The sequence below is a fragment of the Pseudochaenichthys georgianus genome, chromosome 19, assembly GCF_902827115.2.
Source record: "Pseudochaenichthys georgianus chromosome 19, fPseGeo1.2, whole genome shotgun sequence".
Taxonomy (NCBI): domain Eukaryota; kingdom Metazoa; phylum Chordata; class Actinopteri; order Perciformes; family Channichthyidae; genus Pseudochaenichthys; species Pseudochaenichthys georgianus.
The window spans coordinates 13,304,595-13,325,957 of NC_047521.1; the positions used below are offsets into that span (position 1 = coordinate 13,304,595).

At 39.7% G+C, this 21,363-nt stretch overlaps 2 protein-coding genes across 2 annotated transcripts; both read right to left on the reverse strand.

Annotated features, from left to right (window-relative positions):
* Window positions 1–3,022: 3,022 nt before the first annotated feature.
* Window positions 3,023–9,058, reverse strand: LOC117465181 (leucine-rich repeat-containing protein 59-like). The gene is given in 11 exon segments (XM_034108112.2): window positions 3,023–3,214; window positions 3,216–3,397; window positions 4,008–4,131; window positions 4,133–4,174; window positions 4,176–4,201; window positions 4,521–4,593; window positions 4,679–4,783; window positions 7,745–7,903; window positions 8,351–8,410; window positions 8,607–8,716; window positions 8,838–9,058. Coding segments are annotated over 10 exon segments (1,065 nt in total). The 5' UTR covers window positions 8,709–8,716; window positions 8,838–9,058.
* LOC117465182 (5-hydroxytryptamine receptor 3C-like) lies at window positions 8,821–19,685 on the reverse strand. Its single transcript, XM_071206729.1, has 9 exons — window positions 19,586–19,685; window positions 12,492–12,594; window positions 11,958–12,127; window positions 11,630–11,790; window positions 11,050–11,260; window positions 10,801–10,965; window positions 10,618–10,704; window positions 8,972–9,046; window positions 8,821–8,837 (listed from the first exon to the last, which is right to left on the reverse strand). The coding sequence occupies exons 1-9, from the start codon at window positions 19,683–19,685 to the stop codon at window positions 8,821–8,823; spliced, it is 1,089 nt and encodes a 362-aa protein (XP_071062830.1).
* Window positions 19,686–21,363: the final 1,678 nt, after the last annotated feature.

The following is a 21,363-nucleotide window of genomic DNA, read 5'->3' on the forward strand; positions in this document are numbered from 1 at the left end:
GTGTTTGCTTTACAAAAAATGGTGAAGCAAATTAAGTTGTTTGACTGTGGGGTCAAAAGTTCGGCCAACCCGTCAACATCTCAAACGAATGTTCAAAGTGATTCAACTGATAAAGCGTAAGGTAAACCCGAACGAAAAGCAAAGAGGAAATGTGTAAAGTCTAGGGAGGCAAAATATATGTACATTCTGCTCCGTTGTGCATTCACTTCCGGTAAAAGTTCCTTCAAAATAAGAGTCCAGATCTAATTACTACCAAAATAAAGTGCAAAACGAAACTTTACCATAATGGCATACAAATATAATCACTTCTATAAAAAGGTAACACATGTTAAATTAGTTAGACATATTAAAGGTAATTTACAGCATTAATAATTCATATCTAATTCTTAACTATGAATGGTTTTCATTTATTTAACATTAGAAATGTAGTCTGGCCAATGACAGAACCACAATCAAGAATTCAATGCTGAAGGGCCAAAGGATCTATGGTGGGGATCAGCACAAAGGTCAAGACAACCCACATTTGAAAGGGAGACAACGGATGACCAAGAAACTAGTGATCTGTGAAGAACATGACAACAGCTGCATTACTGCTGTTTTGTATACCAGCAATTGAGGGTGGACAAGTTTCCTACAACTTAAGTTTCAAATAATTGTGTTAATTACTTATTGTAAAGCATTTGAACATTCTTTAAGTATCACATTTTCATTATTAAGTTGATGTATAACTGCATAGTATCTTCATTATTTAAAATATAAGGTGACTACAAATGGCAACCATATTTTCAGTTTTGGCAACCAAAAGCTGATGCCTGGTTGCCAGCCTGGCAACCACTTTTAAAAGTTAGCGTTGAGCCCTGATTAGTCAAGTTTGTTTTCATAATGTTCTGTATGCTAATTTAAAAAAAGGGTAACCAGTTTGTTTATAAAGTATAAATATACATTTTCAAAACAAATGGAATACAAGCTATATGTATTACTCTCACCACAGTGGCCTAATCTAAAGAAAATAGAATTTGTCTCGTCCATAGACTGTATATATAAATGGACGTAGTGTCCGTGACGTCACCCATAGGATTCTGCAGAGTTGCCGAGAAGCCCTTAGTAGGCGGAGTCGGCCACTAACGGCTCGACTGTGACGTCATAGTCTAATCCCGCCTGCTCCAAATAAGGGCAAAGAGGCGGAGCCGAGGCGGGACCTGCTGCCTCTGGAAGTAAACAGAGCTAGCTCAGGCTAAGAAGCTAAGCTAACATGAAATACATGCATACCAAGTTACTGCTAACAGTGTAGTTCCCCTATATAAACGTTACATTCATAATCAAATGAGACAATCTGCAAGAGAATTAGCTATATTTTGTTATTCTTAATGCTTGTCATTCACACGTTGAGAAAAGACGGACTCCACCGCCCGGACCTAACGGAGCCGCAGTGGGCTAGCTCCGGGACGCCGGCTGGATAATTATTGGGATAATTGGGTCCCCTATTAACATTTGCTCCCGTTTAGCATTATGGGCGTCATAGCCATAGACTATAAAAATCTTACCCCAGGCTGAATCATAAACTAAAATGTATATATGTATAAAGGGTTACATCCTTAGCTGGCTAATAAGTAGCAAGCTAAGCTACCAAGCACACAAACACCTGAACGGGGTTAACATGTATAATATTATAATTTTAGACTTCTTGGAAGTTCTGTTAGTACATTCAAGCGCACAGCACAAACATTTTAAAGAGCATTGACAACGCTGTACAAGAAGCACAGCAGCAGAGGAAGCCTTTTTGCAAGAAGACTCCAGAAAATTGCATTTCAAATCACCAGTTAGCCTCAAAGAACGGTAAATAATCTGCCAGATTCCCCTTTATTTTAAAAGATTACAAACTGGACAAACCTATACAATGACACCTATAGCTCTATTTATTGACTTATCAATGGGTTGTTGGACAGAAACATAACGGCAACCTATGTTGATCGATTCATCCCTACGTCATTTTCATGCAAAAATGTTGCTTTTATTTTTTATATCGAAAACATTAAAGAAATCTTGATAACCAAATAATAAATCAAAGCAATACTCTGCAGATTAAATAATTTAGAGAATAATTGTAAATTGCTGACAACACTGTGTCTAAATGACCTCAAACATATATTTTGAATTGTTTGTACTGCTGTAAATTAGCCGTTATTCACTCATAACACATTCCTAACCATCCAAATCTGATTTTACTTAGGTGCACTAAATAATGAATCCCACTCGATCATGATATAGGCGTGCTGCCAATTCATATTCTTAGCATAGGTAACGCCCACTATAAGGGCTGTTGTTGTGACGTGTGCAAATACTCTGGCACACGCCCCAACAGTTAGAGATCCTACCAAAGCAAGGCGGTACAAGGTACTGTTAAATGAACATTGTACTTGAAGAAAGTTGACAGTATTATAAACTAAACGCAAATATCATAATCCAAAGGGTTTCTGAAGTCTGGGTTGAATCAATGATATTATAATTAATTTAAAAAAACAAAACATAATAATCATTTTTTCTTATCTTGTTTTAGATTCCTCTTTAATTGTCGAATTTCGGAAATCATTGGGTACTAACTAAATAAAAACTAATCATGGATACAAAATAAAAACAGGATGTTTGTGTTTTTGTTTGTGCATGAGGCACATTGTGAAAGCTGTGTGGTCGGGTTGAACTGATTTTAGCCTTAAAAAACAGAGGAGGCCACAGACAGCTTCCACTGCACATGCTCAGACGGCCACGGTGTAACACCAGCTCATGCACTACTCTGACTGGCAGCTATCATGTGACCCGGCACTCCAGTGCAGCACAGACAGGATTGCCTGACATTCGCTGTACGTTTTTTTTTTATAAAAACAGGCTGTAGTACAAAGAGGGTACAAGAATGACAACAATTCCATAGGAATTTAAGATGATTTCATCACGTGTCCATCCCCCTTTTGTCTATCTGAACCTCCCAACACACCAAACAGGGTGAGTGGATGCAGGGTTGCCCATCTTAATGATATTGAGCATGTACAAAACAATCCCAGGATTCACAGATGGGAGAGGAAACCCTGCAGCTCTGTGAGTTGATGGTGGCAGAGGAGAGTTTAGTTCTAGATGCTTGTGTTGATTCAGAAACTCCTTTGCTGGCAGAGGACAGATTCTGCACCAGCTGCCGGACCACGCCCTCCTGCTCTTTGGCCCGCAGATAGGCCGTCGTCCACAGCGACGTTGACCGGCACGCACATGGCTTCCTTCTTCAGGTCGGTCAGGCGGCAGGCGGCTGCGACTCCAGCCAATCCCGTCAGCAGCAGGAGGAGGAGCTTGAACACCAGGCCAATCAGAGAACGTCTGGGTTTGGGAGCTGTTTTCTCAGCAGCTTTTTTATCTGTTGAGATGAGGCAGTGAGTAAGAACAAATCCTTTAAAAAAACGACTTTGAAAGATTTAAACCTGGCTTTTGCATTATCATCAACCAAAAACACAAACCATCACAATTGATATTGAGAGTCAGCTGTTAAACACCAACATTATCAATGCAACATTTCCCAAAATGATATCTTTGCTGATCACAAAATCCATCTTTGCCTACAGTGTGGGGACGTGAATCATGCTCGAGTGCTTCAATGCTGATTCTATTTAAACTGTCTTTAGTATCATTAATCCACAGACGTGTATGGAATCAAAAGAAATACATTTTATTTTAGCACACGCTTGTACTTTTCATATTCGAAAGTTCTTCATATCCTAAAAAACAGTTAGATGCTTTTATTATGTTGCATGAAGTTGGGTATTTTCTCTATGCTATGATATTTTTAAAGTACATTTTTATAACATACTTTGAGATTCTTTTACTGCACACTTTTATGAGATGAGTTTTTTTGCTTACTTACGACCAGCGATTGTCTATATATATTTACTTAATTGTGTGCTTGTGTGGCCTCTCACTCAGGTTTGGTGGTAGAACGTTAAACTAGCACAATAAAAGCATTATCTCACCTGCTGCTAGTCCGTTCTTTTTCTTCTTCTCCTCATTCTTATTCTTCTGTTGTTCTTGTGCAGCCATGGCCGCCTTCTGTACGTTGTACTCTTTCCTCCTCTTCTCTTTCTCCTCCGCCTTCTCCCCGTTTACGAGCCTCCTTTTCTTTGGCCTCCCGATCCTTCTGGCTTCACCTCCCTCTTCCTCTCCAGCCCTGATTGAAGGAAGTGTTATAAAGAATGGAGGCAACTATTAACAATCTTTGGGGTGGAACAAGTGGTTTTACTTTTGATGATTTTAGTAGAATTTGCACAAGTAGGATTTTTATTTGTTCTGCAATATTCCCACGTTTATGGATGTGAATGAGACTGTGTCGAACACTTTGATCAAACGGCATGTCATAAATGATACGAGTTTTAGCTGTTTTCCTTTACTACAAATCTGAGTGAACGTTTAATGCCAGTTGATGAAAATGTAAGTGAATCTGTTGAAAACATTTTGAGGCTGAAATAAAGAGATTTCCTGACAGCCACCTTTTTCCTTCAAAAGGCGTTTCTCTCGTGCACGATCGACCTCATCCTGAAGTTCTCTCATGTGCTGCAGGACCTGGAGAAAATGTCTTTGGTTTAAGATACTAGAGAGAGACTGCCTAATTCAACTTTTCAAAAGCGTTAATATCTCCGTCTCTCACCTTGGAGGCACACTGTTTGCACTGCTTCTCGTCCAGACAGTCTCCTGCTGCCTTGGCCAATTCAGCCTCCAGCGGGTTATCCTTCAGATCGCACCACTTCAAACTCTAATGAACAAAAACGGACCAAACACAACCACACACACACACAAAACGCAATACTGTCAGAGATCAAATCAAAAACAAGAGACACTACCTAAAATATTGTGGACTTAAGAATGTGAAGTTGAACTACATTTGAGTCTACATGGACATCAATTTCTTACAACCAACAAGGTAATAACATAGAGAGGCCCTAAACACATAGACAAAACTAAATATCTTGTGATCTTGTAGTTTATTGTGCTGGCCGAAATGTTATTTAAATGAAGTCTGAGTTTGAAATATAACCTAAATAATTCCTGTACTGTCATTTCAACACATAAACATAATGGTCTCCCTCGGGTGCTCCACCTCCCCGTGTGCACTGGTAATTTGTGAGCACGGCAACGTTTTTCTTTTGTCCATGTCCACTTAGGGGCTCCGTAATAAAATGATGACTAATGAATATGTATTTTAAGTCATTTGAAGCTTCTATTCATGTTTTTGAATGTCCATCATCATAATTTTTGATATATTCACACAAGGGAAAAAACACTGCTCACAGGTATCAGATATAGGTGGAATCCAGGAGTTTAAGACGAGCAAACTTAATAAAAAAGAGCATTTGCACACTCAAACTTCACAAGAACATTTGAAATAAGCAAGCTTTAAAGAGCCTGTGACACGGTTTTCCCCCCATCATCCAAACCATCAATTTGAGTGCATATTGTCCCCTTGAAAACCGTTACTGAACTGATTTTGGATATTTGTACTTTGATAACCATTAATCTGCCTTCAATGTTGACAATTTTCTGGATCTTCTCGCGGATTCTTCAAGTCCCGCCAAATGATGTGTGACGTCATTGCGGGCACAGCGCTTCAGCTGCACCGTTCAGGATCCCAGCATCTGCATGTAAACGCACGATGGCGCACACAGCAGCAAGCTCAGACAGCGATGACAGTTTAATTTTGAACGTATCTGAGAGCTCATATGAGGCTGAAGGATCGGTTTATGTTGTATGATACCTGTTAGAAGTTTAGGAATGAGGTGCGTCAATATGGGTGATCATACGGTCATGTAGCCAGTGGTGGAATGGGACTAAAAATCATCCCGGGACTCTCGACCGGGCCCACTTCGGTACCGCTAGTAAATTGTCAACGGGGGGAGTGGGGGATGTCAGGGGCGGCGGGTGCTGTAGATAGTAAATGTAAATATGTAAATATTTGTGTCACTGCATCCTGGTAAAATACAAATATAATGTATAATGTCTGTGTCTTTGACCTCAGCGCTGCTAGCCACCTGTGCCCTGTGCTACGAAGCCAGTTCAACAGACCCTGGATATGTTTGAGTAACAAACTAACAACAACAAACTAACAAACGAGATCTCGCTAAGCGGTCCTACGACGCTGGTTATCAACTCGGTAAATCAAGCCAGGGTTTCTCTCTCCAGCTGAGAGCGCGTTCACGTCTAAGACACGAGTGGATCTGACTTTAATTACATTTGTCTCGAGTGTTTCGTCAACATAATGTGTTAAATAATACTTCTGCATCCAGTCTGTGACACTGTGAGTGTTGCACGGCCAGATGAGGCTGGAGAAGCTGACTCAGATAAGGAAATATATGATATATTATGATATTATATGATCGATGATCTGATATCAGTGTGATATGAATGATAAGTGCGACACGTCGGCGTCTTCTCTGCATACGGCAGTTTAAACTGTATTTTCTTTATCCTGTAATATGACTTGAGAGATTTAAACTCCGCACACTGAGTTGATCTCTTTTCTATAGACGCCGGAGGCGGGCAGCGTCAGGTAAAATAAGTTATTTAGCCTTCTCAAACCTGAGCCTCACGCGCCGCCGATGGGGGATGTGCTAGTGACTTATCCGACCGGCCCACTTCGGTACCGGCCCATCGGGATTCGTCCTGATGACCAGTCCGCCACTGCACCCAGCCCACGTAAACTGTCAACGGGGGGAGCCTCGCTGCGGGGAAACGGTGGACCTAGTGTCCCGATCGGAGTGGGAATAATAATAATAATAATAATCCGTGCATTTTATCCATTAATTTCCCCAACATTGTGGTAAAAAAAACACACGTTTAATCCATGTTGGTGTACTACAACTACAAAAAGCATCGGTTTGTTTTCTCATCAGGAAATGCAGACCGGCACAAACAAACGATTTTTAATCATTATCCTCACGATCATTTAATGTATCATATGTTCGCCGCATTGACATGAAAGCACTAATAAATGGAAGTTTTTCCTTGTACGATGTGAGGGTCTAAGGACAGAGGGTGTCGTATTGTCATACTGATATTCTGTACACACTGTGAAGACCACTGAGACAAATGTAACATTTGTGATATTGGGCTATATAAATAAACATTGATTGATTGATTGATTGATAATAAATATAGTTTCATCCACTTGAGTTTACAACTACAAAAATAATCGATTTGTTTTTATATCACATCCTACGGGAGGAAATTCAGTAGCTCTCACTACCGATTTTTAATCCTAATGTAATCATCATCTTCACCACGATCATTTATGTTTATGTCGCCGAATTGACATGAAAGCACTGACACATATGAATATACTGTAGTCAACTTCATTAAAACGTTATTAACGTGCCTGAACTCAGTAATTCACCATTTCTACGCATGACAACACACTTTGTTCGTGTTTGGCTTTCTCGCCGCACAGTGAAGCGTTCCCGCATTGACGTCACTTCCGGCTTCCCCCAAAACTTCAAAATGAGTCGAAGGAATTTCCCCGCGATGTTCGAAATTATTGATATTTAACGGAACGGTATCGCTTTTTCTTTTTAAACTGACGGTTCGAGATTACTAGTAGCCCAATAGTTCATTGCACAACAGTTGTTGGGATGGTGTCACAGGCTCTTTAAGTCTGAGACCTTCTTCCAGGCTTGACCTTATCACTTAGGATACAAGAACAGTGCTAGTGTGTGGCACCCACCCTGAGCTGAGAGAAGCTGACAGGCAGGACAGTCAGCTTGTTGTTGTACAGGTCCAGATGCTGAAGGCTGGTCAGGTTCCCCAGGTCTTCTGGCAGACATGTCAGCTGATTTTTACTCAGATCCACCTTCACCAGGTGGGTGAGGTTGCAGAACTCTGGCTACAGGAAGGAAAAGCAGACAAAGCAATAAGAACTAAAACCTTAATATTCATACTTTGTTATTGACAACGCTGGGCAATCTGCAGGTTATCTTTAAGTTTAGAAAAAGTGTAATTGTTCATTATCTTAGTCTATAATCATATTTGCTAAAACAAAAATACAGTGACGTCAGTTTTAATGTTATATGTATGCATCCCAATTCCACAATTCGCAAACTTGGAGCCTCGGAGGGATTTAGAACAAACTCCAGAAAAATAACCCTTTAACATACGATAAATCATTTAACAAGGATGTACATAATAACATGGATTCAATTCATCCTCAATTCATTTAGAATTGTTGTGTTTAAAATGTAGGGATAGAACACATTTAACAATAATTAAATATTATGCAAATGGTGATTTAAGGAGAGGTGTATTTAGGTGAATAATTAATGTTCGTACTTACAGGAAGGGATGTAATGTTGTTGCAAGACAAGTCCACTACAGTTGCTTTGGTGAATAAAGCCTGTTGGGGATAACAGACCAATACAATGTTTCGAGAAAATTCAGATTTAATTACGAATTGAAACAAAAATCATGCAACCAACCACAGCATGGCAGCATTATGTTTCAAGATACAGCACATGTATAGGCCTACGAGACATTTATGTTTAATGTTATAATATTTTCACACAATTACTGAGACACGAATTGTAACTCACCAGCTCTCTGACTGGCACCTCGGTGAGGTTACACAGGCTCAGGTCCACCTCATTCCCATTGATTTTATCCTTCAGGTTCAACACTTTGCTGTTTTTACTCATTCTGGAGGCTGTAGAGTAAATGTGAAAAATAAACACTGATAAGAGGGCATTTTTGAACACATTTAAGGAGACTGCTGTTCCTTCTGACTAGCAGAGAGCTAACATTGACGTCTCACACGATTTGCTCACCTGTTATAAAAGCGGTGACACAACTGTGACACACGAAGGAAATGAAATGAGTGGTCCCAACTCCTAAAGGTGGAGAAAGTTAGTGGAAAAGCTCTGAGACGTAAGTAAGACAGTGATTTCAAGTGTTTTCTGACTGCCTCTATGAAGGTCCACGTCACTGACTGAAAGACAGTGAAGGGACGATGGAGCGATCAGCGCCCCCCGCAGCACTGGAGGACACACAGCAGCGACGTTAGGGAACAGACTCTGTGCAGAGGTGGGGGAAGTACTCAGATAATGTACTTGATTAAAAGTAGAAGTACCAGAGTCTAGGAATACCAGTGGCGTACTGGTATTTACTAAGTACATTTACTCAAGTATCGTACTTAACTACAATTTTGAGATACTTTGTACTTCTACTCCACTACAATTCAGAGGTAAATCGTATCTCCACTATCTTTATTTAATACCTTTAGTTACTTTGCAGATTTTGATTAATGATGTGAAATATAAACAACACTTAAAGAAGACTTTTAAATAGTTAAGTAATTGCTCATAGTGATGAATCCACTTTTTAAAAATTAAATGTTGCCTACTGTACAGCTCCCCTTCGCGCTGAGGAGCACTTAAGTGTCTTTCAGCTTATTGTTTTAGTTTTTAGTTTTGGTTCTTTCTCAGTCATTGCCCATACACAGACATTAAAAAAAACATAGAGAAATAGGTTTAATTTTGTAATGTTTATTTGTTTGTATGACAGCGAGTCTGGTATCTCTTTAGAGCCAGCAGAAAGTAGATATCAGGATATCATGAGTACAGAAAGCAGACAGAGTGATGCACATTATGTGAAAACCACAGAAAGACTGAAAACTATTATTTATAATTTTTTTTGGAGATATTCAGAATATAATAGATGAGTAAACAATTATTAAAGTGGCACCTGACAAGTTTTCAAGTTTTACATGTCAAAGGTAATTTATTTTTTGTGCAAAAAAACTTTACTGCAATGTGCAAAGCATGCAGGTCGAAACCGGTGTAGAGCACAATATGACGGGTTTAGGAGTTGACACTCAAAGGACAGGACTTGAGAATTGTAGGTCTCGTCTAACTTGTGGCCCGTACTCGTAACAATGAGTTGAGAAATTAATTTTCCTTTCGTGTTAGAGCATTGGCTAAAGGGGAGGCAGCATTATGAATCGAGCTTTGATAAGACTCTTCCAGGACTAAGCAGTGAGAACGTAATAATGTATTATATGGATTTGCTGGAACTAAATTGAATGCTTTTTTTGTCTTAAATATTTTAAATCTGTCATTATTACATATTTAAAAATGTTGAATGGATTATACCCAATATATTAAAGTACACAGTAAAGATATATTTCTGTTGGACAACTGTCAATGTTGCACCTGCAAGCTTAATATTTAAAAATAGTTGTATTTGTGGACTTTGTTTGTAGCAAAGGCATGCATGTACTACTTGTGACATTTTCTTGTACTTGACTATTATTATACAATGTGTGTTTGATGTGAACCATTGTTTGAATTAAAATGCAAATGTAATTTGTGTGTAGTTGTAAAACCACTGAAGGATTAAATACTACCTGAACGGCCACATCAAGTCAAGTTTGGAGAGGGTAGTAGGACACAACTTACTGGCACCAACATTGTGAGGGCAAACACTTTGTAATCTCATCTTTGCCTCTGCACAAATTGACCTGCAGCACTACTTGCTGTCAGTATTAGGAGTTATTTAGAATATTTCTAATATTTCATTTTTCTACTCTTCTCCAAAGAAAATACAGACATAGGAAAAACACAGTGGCAGCTATTAAATAGAAAATAAAGAAAACGTTGTTGATGGTTTTCGACACTCTGGTCCAGTAGCCAGCGACTGAAAAGAGTTTGAAGAAAACATGGTTAGTGAAAAGTATGTATTGAGATGATTTAAATATAGATTAACGTCTAAACTTGTTGAGGGGAATCTCACCTCTAGAACTGTTTTGGAAGCTGTCTTTTTCCAGTTTGTCCCCAAAGTCATTACTCAGGATTTGGTCTTTATCTGCCTCATTGTCCTTTTCGACCAGGTGCATGATCAAAATGGTCTCCATGAGACTGAGCATCATTAAACCAAAGATTCCAATGCAGTAGACCACTGAAGAAGGAATGGCAACATCATTATTGTTGACCAATAACCACCCAGTACAGCAGCACAGAAACAAACCCTGTGCTGCTTTACCTATAAGTGGGATCCTGTTTGCAGAGGCAGGTAGAATGTCGTTGAGAATAAGCTGCATCACAGTGACAGCGAGCAGCACAGTGACCTTGAAGCTGAGCTTCTCGCCCCCTTTGTGTGAGATCAGGAAGGAGGCCAAGTCCAGACAGAAGAAGAACAGGATGGGCACTAAGAAGTTGGCGATGTAGAGGGCAGAACGCCTCCTCATCGTGATCTGTGATCCAAGATGGAAAAACAGTGAATCTGTTCACTAATGCTGCAATGATCAAAAACATTATTGATTATGGGTTTAAGTTATTTTGCATGCAATATGAAAGATATTGCTCAACTGAAATATGAAGTTAAGTGTTTATATAATTTAGCTATATTTTATATTTTGTCACAGTGGTTAAGGATGACTAAGTGACCACCATAAAAAATGTGCGATTACAATGTATCCAATGAACAACAATGTCAATGGGTTTGCTCTTTTTTATTCTGCTGTTTAGAATGCAAGCTAAATAAAACCAACAAGTGGAGCTGCAGACATTTTCATGCAAATGTTTGCAGAAATAAATAAAAGTAAAATGTACAACACACTTACAGTATAAATTACAACGTTTTGGTTTTGATAAAAATGTGGGACAGATTTGTTCTTGACTGTCATGCCGATGAAAAGCCACTCAAACTGGTTCTTCATCATTTGGCATGTCCATTCAGTTACCACTGTACTGTTTTCTAAGGCTTGAAACTTCAACTCCTCCTCTAAGGTGAAAGTGAAGAAACAAGTTTGAGATGTCTTATCAGGTCAACACAGACTGGTTTGTGCTCATGTGACAATTAGCCTTTAAAGAGATAATTACCACAAACGTACAATCAAACACACAACATACATATTTGAGATAAATGTCTAGAAACTTCTGAAAGCTCACCTGGGTAACCGATAGACTTGAGAGACAAGTTGCAGGTCTGAATATCAAAAGAAAATTTGTAAACTTGCATCTTGCACGTGCTGACCACCATAAGGTCCCTCACATATTCAACGAAACCGTTTGAGTTAATGGTGATAAAGGCATTTGGAACAGCCTTGTCCTTCTCTATCCTGTATGACAACAAACATACATTTTGTTACGACAGGGGCACACACAAAAATGATCGGACCCAAATGCACGACTCCAGACAAAAGATTATTCAAAAAAAGGATTTACTTGTGGTGAAAAGCAAGGTAATACAAAACTCTCAAATGACTTCACAAAAAACTAACTTAGATTCACTGTTGCTCAGAAAACAACTGGCTGACAAGTAACCAGTGGCACCAGCAGGGGGGGGCCAGGGGGGGCCATGGCCACCCTGATATATTTGTTGGCCCCACCACCTCGCCAGTCACATATGCGTAGTAGTTTATCTGATATTTAACAACAAATACACAGCCAGCGAGTCGCTTGATTTGAGCTTCCAACACTCACACTGCAGCCCCTCCCTCTCCCTCTGCTACTATGGTAACACTCTGATACTCGGCACACCACTCTGATACTCGCGCGCACCACTCTGATACTCGCGCGCACCACTCTGAGATTCGCACAGACAGCAGCAGGTTGCAGAAAAACGTTTCTTTCTACTGACTGGACTGGAGTTGACAAAAATCCACCAGACTTCTAGAAGGTAAGTCCTATTCGTCCGTTGCCTGTTAAGCCCCACAACACTTTAGGCTTTAGTGTGTTAGCTTTAGGTAGCAAAAAACGGAGATATGCTTACCTTTAGCTGTTATTCTGATCAAAATGTGTGTTCAATGGCATTCAAACGAGAAAAACGCTGGAAGACCTGGAAAACAGGCTCAGGGCTCAGTAAAGGCTGGCTTGGCTTCAGGTATAATTCGTCTGTAAACACACTTTGGCGGCTATCCTAGTTAGCGTTAGTTTAGCTTGCTAAGCTAACGTTAGCTGATCGGTATGCTGGGCTGGTGTAATGCGTAGGCTACTATTAATCACTGCCGTGTGACTAAGAAGAAGATGAGTAAAGGAGAGACAGAGCTGGCAGGGGAGCAGCAGCATGGGGCTAGTGAGGAGATGGCCATACATGCTAGAAAGTACATGTGGAACTCTGTTTTGTAAAAGTGAAACTAAAATCTAAGTACTAATGTGATTGTGACCTTTTTAATCATTTAAGTCTTCTACACACTTTAGGTCTGCAGCTCCTTCAAAATGAAACGAGAATCTATGCAGTTTTTTTTTTAGCTGACCATTAGCAGGGCTTGACAGTAACGGTTGCCATTGGCAACCATTCAGAAAAAATGTCAACCACTTCTTGGAGATGGCAACCTGTTTTTAACATAAAGAAATAAGGACAGCAAACAGCTAAATGTGCACCCCAAAATAAATAAATGCTAATTATTTGTTGTGACCAGTCGGAACCTGATACTTAAGTTGCACGTGCATTGGTGTGATAACGGAGCCAGAAAGCGATGCACGTTTACTCGCGTGAGCAGTCCGCCATGTGTTTGCTTTACAAAAAATGGTGAAGCAAATTAAGTTGTTTGACTGTGGGGTCAAAAGTTCGGCCAACCCGTCAACATCTCAAACGAATGTTCAAAGTGATTCAACTGATAAAGCGTAAGGTAAACCCGAACGAAAAGCAAAGAGGAAATGTGTAAAGTCTAGGGAGGCAAAATATATGTACATTCTGCTCCGTTGTGCATTCACTTCCGGTAAAAGTTCCTTCAAAATAAGAGTCCAGATCTAATTACTACCAAAATAAAAGTGCAAAACGAAACTTTACCATAATGGCATACAAATATAATCACTTCTATAAAAAGGTAACACATGTTAAATATAGTTAGACATATTAAAGGTAATTTACAGCATTAATAATTCATATCTAATTCTTAACTATGAATGGTTTTCATTTATTTAACATTAGAAATGTAGTCTGGCCAATGACAGAACCACAATCAAGAATTCAATGCTGAAGGGCCAAAGGATCTATGGTGGGGATCAGCACAAAGGTCAAGACAACCCACATTTGAAAGGGAGACAACGGATGACCAAGAAACTAGTGATCTGTGAAGAACATGACAACAGCTGCATTACTGCTGTTTTGTATACCAGCAATTGAGGGTGGACAAGTTTCCTACAACTTATAGTTTCAAATAATTGTGTTAATTACTTATTGTAAAGCATTTGAACATTCTTTAAGTATCACATTTTCATTATTAAGTTGATGTATAACTGCATAGTATCTTCATTATTTAAAATATAAGGTGACTACAAATGGCAACCATATTTTCAGTTTTGGCAACCAAAAGCTGATGCCTGGTTGCCAGCCTGGCAACCACTTTTAAAAGTTAGCGTTGAGCCCTGATTAGTCAAGTTTGTTTTCATAATGTTCTGTATGCTAATTTAAAAAAAGGGTAACCAGTTTGTTTATAAAGTATAAATATACATTTTCAAAACAAATGGAATACAAGCTATATGTATTACTCTCACCACAGTGGCCTAATCTAAAGAAAATAGAATTTGTCTCGTCCATAGACTGTATATATAAATGGACGTAGTGTCCGTGACGTCACCCATAGGATTCTGCAGAGTTGCCGAGAAGCCCTTAGTAGGCGGAGTCGGCCACTAACGGCTCGACTGTGACGTCATAGTCTAATCCCGCCTGCTCCAAATAAGGGCAAAGAGGCGGAGCCGAGGCGGGACCTGCTGCCTCTGGAAGTAAACAGAGCTAGCTCAGGCTAAGAAGCTAAGCTAACATGAAATACATGCATACCAAGTTACTGCTAACAGTGTAGTTCCCCTATATAAACGTTACATTCATAATCAAATGAGACAATCTGCAAGAGAATTAGCTATATTTTGTTATTCTTAATGCTTGTCATTCACACGTTGAGAAAAGACGGACTCCACCGCCCGGACCTAACGGAGCCGCAGTGGGCTAGCTCCGGGACGCCGGCTGGATAATTATTGGGATAATTGGGTCCCCTATTAACATTTGCTCCCGTTTAGCATTATGGGCGTCATAGCCATAGACTATAAAAATCTTACCCCAGGCTGAATCATAAACTAAAATGTATATATGTATAAAGGGTTACATCCTTAGCTGGCTAATAAGTAGCAAGCTAAGCTACCAAGCACACAAACACCTGAACGGGGTTAACATGTATAATATTATAATTTTAGACTTCTTGGAAGTTCTGTTAGTACATTCAAGCGCACAGCACAACATTTTAATTGTCTGGTATTTGTAACAATATTCCCTAAAAGGCACAATCAGACACCACAAACACGGCTAAAGGGTCAAGTACAGTAACTACAACTAACTAACGTTGTAGCCTCTATGGTTGTAGCCTAGCAGAGTGGACAAGTGAGGCATGTACATGTCCATCAAAGTGACCACGCCCTAATTTATGCAAAAACTTTAAGGCTTAATATTAATTAAACAGATGAGTTGAGAACAAATTCACCCCCCACACAGTAGTCATGAAGGGGGAATCTAACTATACAGAGAATATGGTTCTTTGAACCACGATGTAAACATGTTTATTTCTGCTGTAAAGTTGGGCATTTTAACATGGGGGTCTATGGAAATTGCTCCCTTCTGCAGCCTGCTCCTACTGGCCACTAGATGAACTGCAGTGTGTGGCACTTCCCTATTGGCGTCCCGGCTCTTCCCCAGAGTTTGCCGCTTGGTCTCGTCACCTATTTTCTGTCTAATACTAAAAGGTGGAGTTTTGTGTCATTTATAATGTTTTGAATTTGCTATAAAGGTCAATAATAGATGGTGTTTTTGTGTTCAATCACAGTATGTATTTACCATTTTATACCCCTTGTGTTTTTGGGTCCTGTTGAAATAAAATAGTCATGTTTTAAAACTTGGTTTAGTAAAGTCATGTCAATCATCTTTGATCCCAGTGTGACACAAACAGCTTTGTTGTGTCTAAAACTATTTATAACCTAGAGACATAATATAACTGAAGAACATGTTGTGTTGCTGTTGTGTATTGTATGTGTTGAGAATGCTGAACATGTTGTGCCTTACAATAAAGGAAATTATTTTAATTAAGCTGTATTTGTCTTTTTAAAAGGAAAGAACAACTAGCATATATAAAAAACAAAACAATAAATCACCCACACATGTATGCATAACACACAACAAGGTTCTTTTAAATGTTGTTTGAAGTAAAATCTATCCGTATTATATTCACTTCAGATGAATAGTATCAGAAAATGTAAAATAAGAAACCAAAGTATATCAGTAGGTGATTCTCTTTGCCATTATTTTCATCGAGTCTATACTTTTACAGCAATTACATTCTTGGTTTTGGTGGGCCACCCCAAGATTTTCAGTGGCCCCATTTGGCCACCCCTATGAACAATTTCTGGAGGCGCCACTGCAAGTAACACAAGGGTCGAAACGATCTGGCACTTGGCACAGAGAAAACACAGAATAAATACACACACAAGGGACTCTACAGGTGCAAACAATAAGGGGGCAGGTAATCAGGTCAGTTAACACACTGACAGGGTAGGAGTTGAACTACCTGAAATGAGAGAAGAGATTAACAAAGTAAAACAGGAAATGACAGACAATAAAAAAGGGTTAGCAGACGCAGACTCGACTATATTAACTAAAAAGAGAAATAATACTAACAAATCTGACGAGACACAACGCATTTGTACAAATTATAGCAAACACTTTATGCTTCAAACTGGTTTTTACATTGTGTAATACTTTAATTATTAAAGTATTACACAATGTTTCATTGTATTACAGTTTAATACAATGAAACATTTATCTAAATTATGATACTATTGTTTAATTCTGTATTTTCCTAAAATGTTCCCTCATTATTTTAAATATAGAAATACTATCCACACAGTTTAACAATATCACACATCTCTATATCTTAAATATGATTAACCCGGCTCAAGTCAGTTAAGGGGTATCTGCTTCATTGTTTATTGCATTCTAACCACAGCTGTTGTCCACACAATATATTGGTGTAAAAATATAATTGTAAAAAAACAATATTTTTAAACCTTGTTGCATCACTTTTTTTACATCCCTATGATTTATTGTGCATGTCCCTCTTAATAATAACAGGCTCCGACCCCATTTACTCTTGTGAGTGTGTGGATTTGTGAGTATGCACAAAAAATTCCAACTTACATCTCTTCAATCATTAGATCTGGCTTCCACAACATATCTGCAGGAACTCTCATCTTATCAAGGTCACCAAAGTGATGTGGTTTCCAATAAATGTGCGGATCTTCCCATTTCTACACAGGAAAACAAGGAAGAAGGGAAGGAAAAAAAGAGAAAAAGACCTTTAAGATGCAATCTACAGCAACTAATTTCAACCTACAGTATAATAAAGAGTATCGGAAAATCACAAATTGGTTCTCAAAACAAACTCACCATATAAATCCCAACGAAAGAAACGAAAGTCTGGTCAATCTCTCTCTGTAACCGAAGAAATTGTGTTAATATTTTTACCACATTAAGGTAGCTGACCTCACATAGGCAAAACTGTCATAAAACATTGCACTTTGAAGTTAACATGCTGAATACCTTCAGCAAGTTGAAAAGAAGTAAAAGCTCCTTTGTAAACCCACTTTGATTTCGCTGCATTAACGGGATCACACTAAGCAAAGCCCCAACGATGTTTCTTCAAAATTTAAGGTAGCATTGGGGGAGAAATTGATTAAAGGTATTATTTTTGGGTTGACATCATTTTTGTGGACACTTTGTCGCACTATTCTGACTTGTTTATGCTTCCTTCAATAGTGCTAGTATATAGCTGTTTCCTAGAGATACTATGTACAAGTACTGATCTGGTACAAATCGTACTATGACGCTCTTCCTGCGGTGATCCGCAACATCCCCACTCTTGACGCCTTTAAAAGGGCCCTCAAGTCCCACCTGTTTGCCAAGGCCATCGGCTCCTAATTGATTTGTTGTTTTGTCTGTCTGACTGTTTGTCTGACTTTTTTTTTGGTTTGTTTTACTCCTGTTTTTTCTGTAAAGCGACCTTTGGTCCCCTGAAAGGCGCTATATAAATGTTATTATTATTATTATTATTATTATTATAATATTATTATTATTATTATTATCAATCAGGAAGAATTGCATGCTATATTGAAATGTATGCTGAGCTGTTTTTTGAGAGTCTTTTGTTCTTATTAAACTATCTTAGTCTATATTTTGATTTGACTTTACTGATTGCTTTTTTGGCTTTCATGTGTATTACCGTGTGTTTGTACGGTTCAACTGTTATCTTTGTTTTTGTTGTTTTTGACTGCTTTCCAAAGCAAAAAAAAAAGATTATCCTCAAAATAAAATAAAAATCAAAGTTGTACTTACCACATCTAGAATTGCCAGAATTGACATTCGGACATAGACCCATGTTTCTTTTTTGTAGTCTTTGACAGGTCGGACCAACTCCTTGGTTTTGTTCAGATTTAGGCAGTTTAAAACATCTTCATATGTGAACTTCCTTTCTATTGGGTAGACATAAAAACAATATCTCTATCAGAGAGTTATTTCTTTATAGGAAAAAACGATAAGGAAATGCAGACCTCAGTTTTTTATTCATAGATCGCTCTCTTGCTCTCTCTCTCTCTCTTACTCTCTCTCTCTTTCTCTGTCTGTCTCTCTCTCTCTCTCTCTCTCTCTCTCTCTTTCTCTGTCTCTCTCTCTCTCTCTCTGTCTCTCTCTCTCTCTCTTTCTCTCTCTCTCCTCCCATGTCCTTAACCAACTGATTATGGGCGTTCACTCATTCAGTTAAACCAACAAGATGTTGCCATGATATCCATCAGCCAGTCAGTAGTTGCTGTCCGTCAATTTAGCCTATTTACCACACCCTATTTATCAACATACTGTACCTGATGCCCACTTTGAGCTCATCAGATGACCACTTCTCATCACACACAGAGCTTCAGCATCTTCCTCATCTCATCATCACCACCAGGGTTTAGACTCTGAAAGGTCATCATTAGATGGGTGTCGGCAGGACAGCAGGGATTTGTGTCATCAGTCCACTAATAACTTTTAAATGTGAGCATTTTACCAATTATTTTTTTACATTTAAATGAGGCTCTCCATTTGAGGTCCATCTGCTCCACATTGTCAAAATGCTTCAACGTCAGACCTCATGCATTCAACAAACCGAGTTTAGTTTCTTTATATAAGTGTTCTGATTACGGTTCACACCAGTAACATATCTATCAGTTGAATTACCTTGTGACAAAAACTGCGTTAAACTTATCCAGTGAAGTGTATTCATTTTTAAAGAGTTATATTAATAAAGTAGAAATAGAATAATTACTGTGTACTTACTCTTACTGTCATGATCACATGGTCCTCTCTCAATGGAGCGTTGGCCATTAAGCCCTTGTTGTTCCAAGTTATTGACAGCTTTGCAGCCTGGGCCGATGACATGAAGGTGTCCTCTTCTTGGTCATCCGACTCGGACAGGAGGAACGCCAGGGCGTCCCCCTCCTCGTCCTCCTCATAGTCCAACTCGAGGACATCCTCCACGGGTGAGACCATGGTGAGGTCTAACCGGGAGCCCCAGCTTGGTAAAACGCGGGAATCCGTTCCGCGTATCTTGTCGTCACTGGGTCCCGGCCTGTCAGGGCGCGGGATTCCAGTTCTGAGGCCATCGCTGACAATGAGCCCCAGACCGACACGGAGAGGGGTTCGCTCTCTGTGGCGGACGCCCCCGTGTCTTGACTGCCGGCCGGCGGGTCCATGGACATGGGGGGGTCCTGTTCCGACAGGCTAACTTGTCTCGCTAGCCGTCGGCGGAGGCTCTTGACAGTGAAGCGGACACAATGTCCGCATGAGCCGGGGTTGTCGATAACGCCTCGAACAGACCTGGTGTGTGTCTGTGCCCGAGATCTTCAACCCGCAGCCGCAGAGTCGAGTCCCTGACTCCTCTGGTGTGAGGGAGAGGGGCGTCCATCTTTGTCGCCTTGTGGCGTGGAGAGGGCCCGCTCTCGACAGGTGTGACGGGAAAAAAGGTATTACCACCTTGTCCTTAATCCGGAGAAAGAGGACGGTGTGGGTCTTTTAATCCCGGAGAATACTGACTGGTGTGGCAGTATGCTCCTCTTTTAATCCTTTTCCCCTCCGTGGGGAAGAGAAAAGAAAAAACTACCTCGCTACCGTGGTGTCGGTAGAGAGGGAGCGAGCAACAGGTGTGCTGCTAGCTTGGAAAAATCGGACCTACCTTACTTTCTCGTAGAGAAGGGTGAGGTCGATTTTCAAGTACTAACGGTGTTAGTACTACCGTCTTCCTGCGAAGCAGAAGGAGTAGCCGGCTAGCGCCCGTTGACCGAAATGGTATTTTGGGTTCAGTCTGTGGACAGTGAAGCTTGCCCGGCTACTTTGAGATGTGCTCTGAAGCGAGAAGAGGTGTTTGAATGACGCATGCGTTGTGGCGCAAGCTACTTACAGTATAGGGGGTGATTTCCCCTGACGCTGACGTCAAGATCACCAGCCAATCAGGATTGGCGTAATGAGATTGATGCTTCTGTTTGCTCGGCGATGAGGTGCATCCCATAGTGAGACATCGAACGGAGTGTTATGAATGAGAACCATGCTCGTACAACCTAGAAATGCAAAACGGCGTCAGTTTAGACGTTATTCTGTCCTCCTGCTTACCGCATCATTTATCATCATAACATTAACACAACATATTCGAGGTGGTTTTAAATAACATATCCGTATTTATTTATTTCTCCAAGTTATGTTTTTGTGTGCACTGAGGAGTCGCAAACAGGCGTTTGTTAAATCATTTTAAGATTGGCTTTAATCAATGTTTGAAAATGAATTCTTCATATATGATAAATGAGAGGTAACATTCTATTTAGGGTATTATTTCCACACATTTCTCTCCATTCTTCCTTCTGCTAATGGTGTCGCAGTTTCTCCCGTTGTTGTGCTTAGTGCGTACGCATGGGTTAGAGTTTGCGTGGAGGACCGCACATTTTCCCGTCAAGTTTGTATTTTATAAATCGCAAACATTGCGTAGAAACTGGCGTACGCCATTTTTTTAGCGTATATCCCTTATATAGGCCCCAGGGCATTCCATCAAGGATGTAGAATACCTTGGTTGAAGGACAAGATCTGATTGGTTGCTTTCTTTTCTAACACAAAACCACTGAATTGCGTAGTGCATGGTCCGAGAAGGACAAACAAATAAACGTAACACTGTAATATTACAGATCAACGACACAGATACAATTCTCATTTATTCATTTTATATACATTTTATTTATATAATTAAATCGATTTTTTGTTTGTTTTATCTGAGTGTTCCAGGGTATTCTATGAATA

Bases quoted from the DNA above. Each gene is read 5' to 3' on its own strand.
- LOC117465182 (XM_071206729.1), bottom strand. From the start codon at position 19,685: ATGGCCTCAGAACTGGAATCCCGCGCCCTGACAGGCCGGGACCCAGTG. The intron at 12,128-12,491 runs GTGAGTGTTGGA...GTTGTCATACAG, and splicing joins GGAGAGGGAGGGGCTGCAGT to GATAGAGAAGGACAAGGCTG. The intron at 10,705-10,800 runs GTGAGATTCCCC...AACTCTTTTCAG, and splicing joins CTTCCAAAACAGTTCTAGAG to TCGCTGGCTACTGGACCAGA.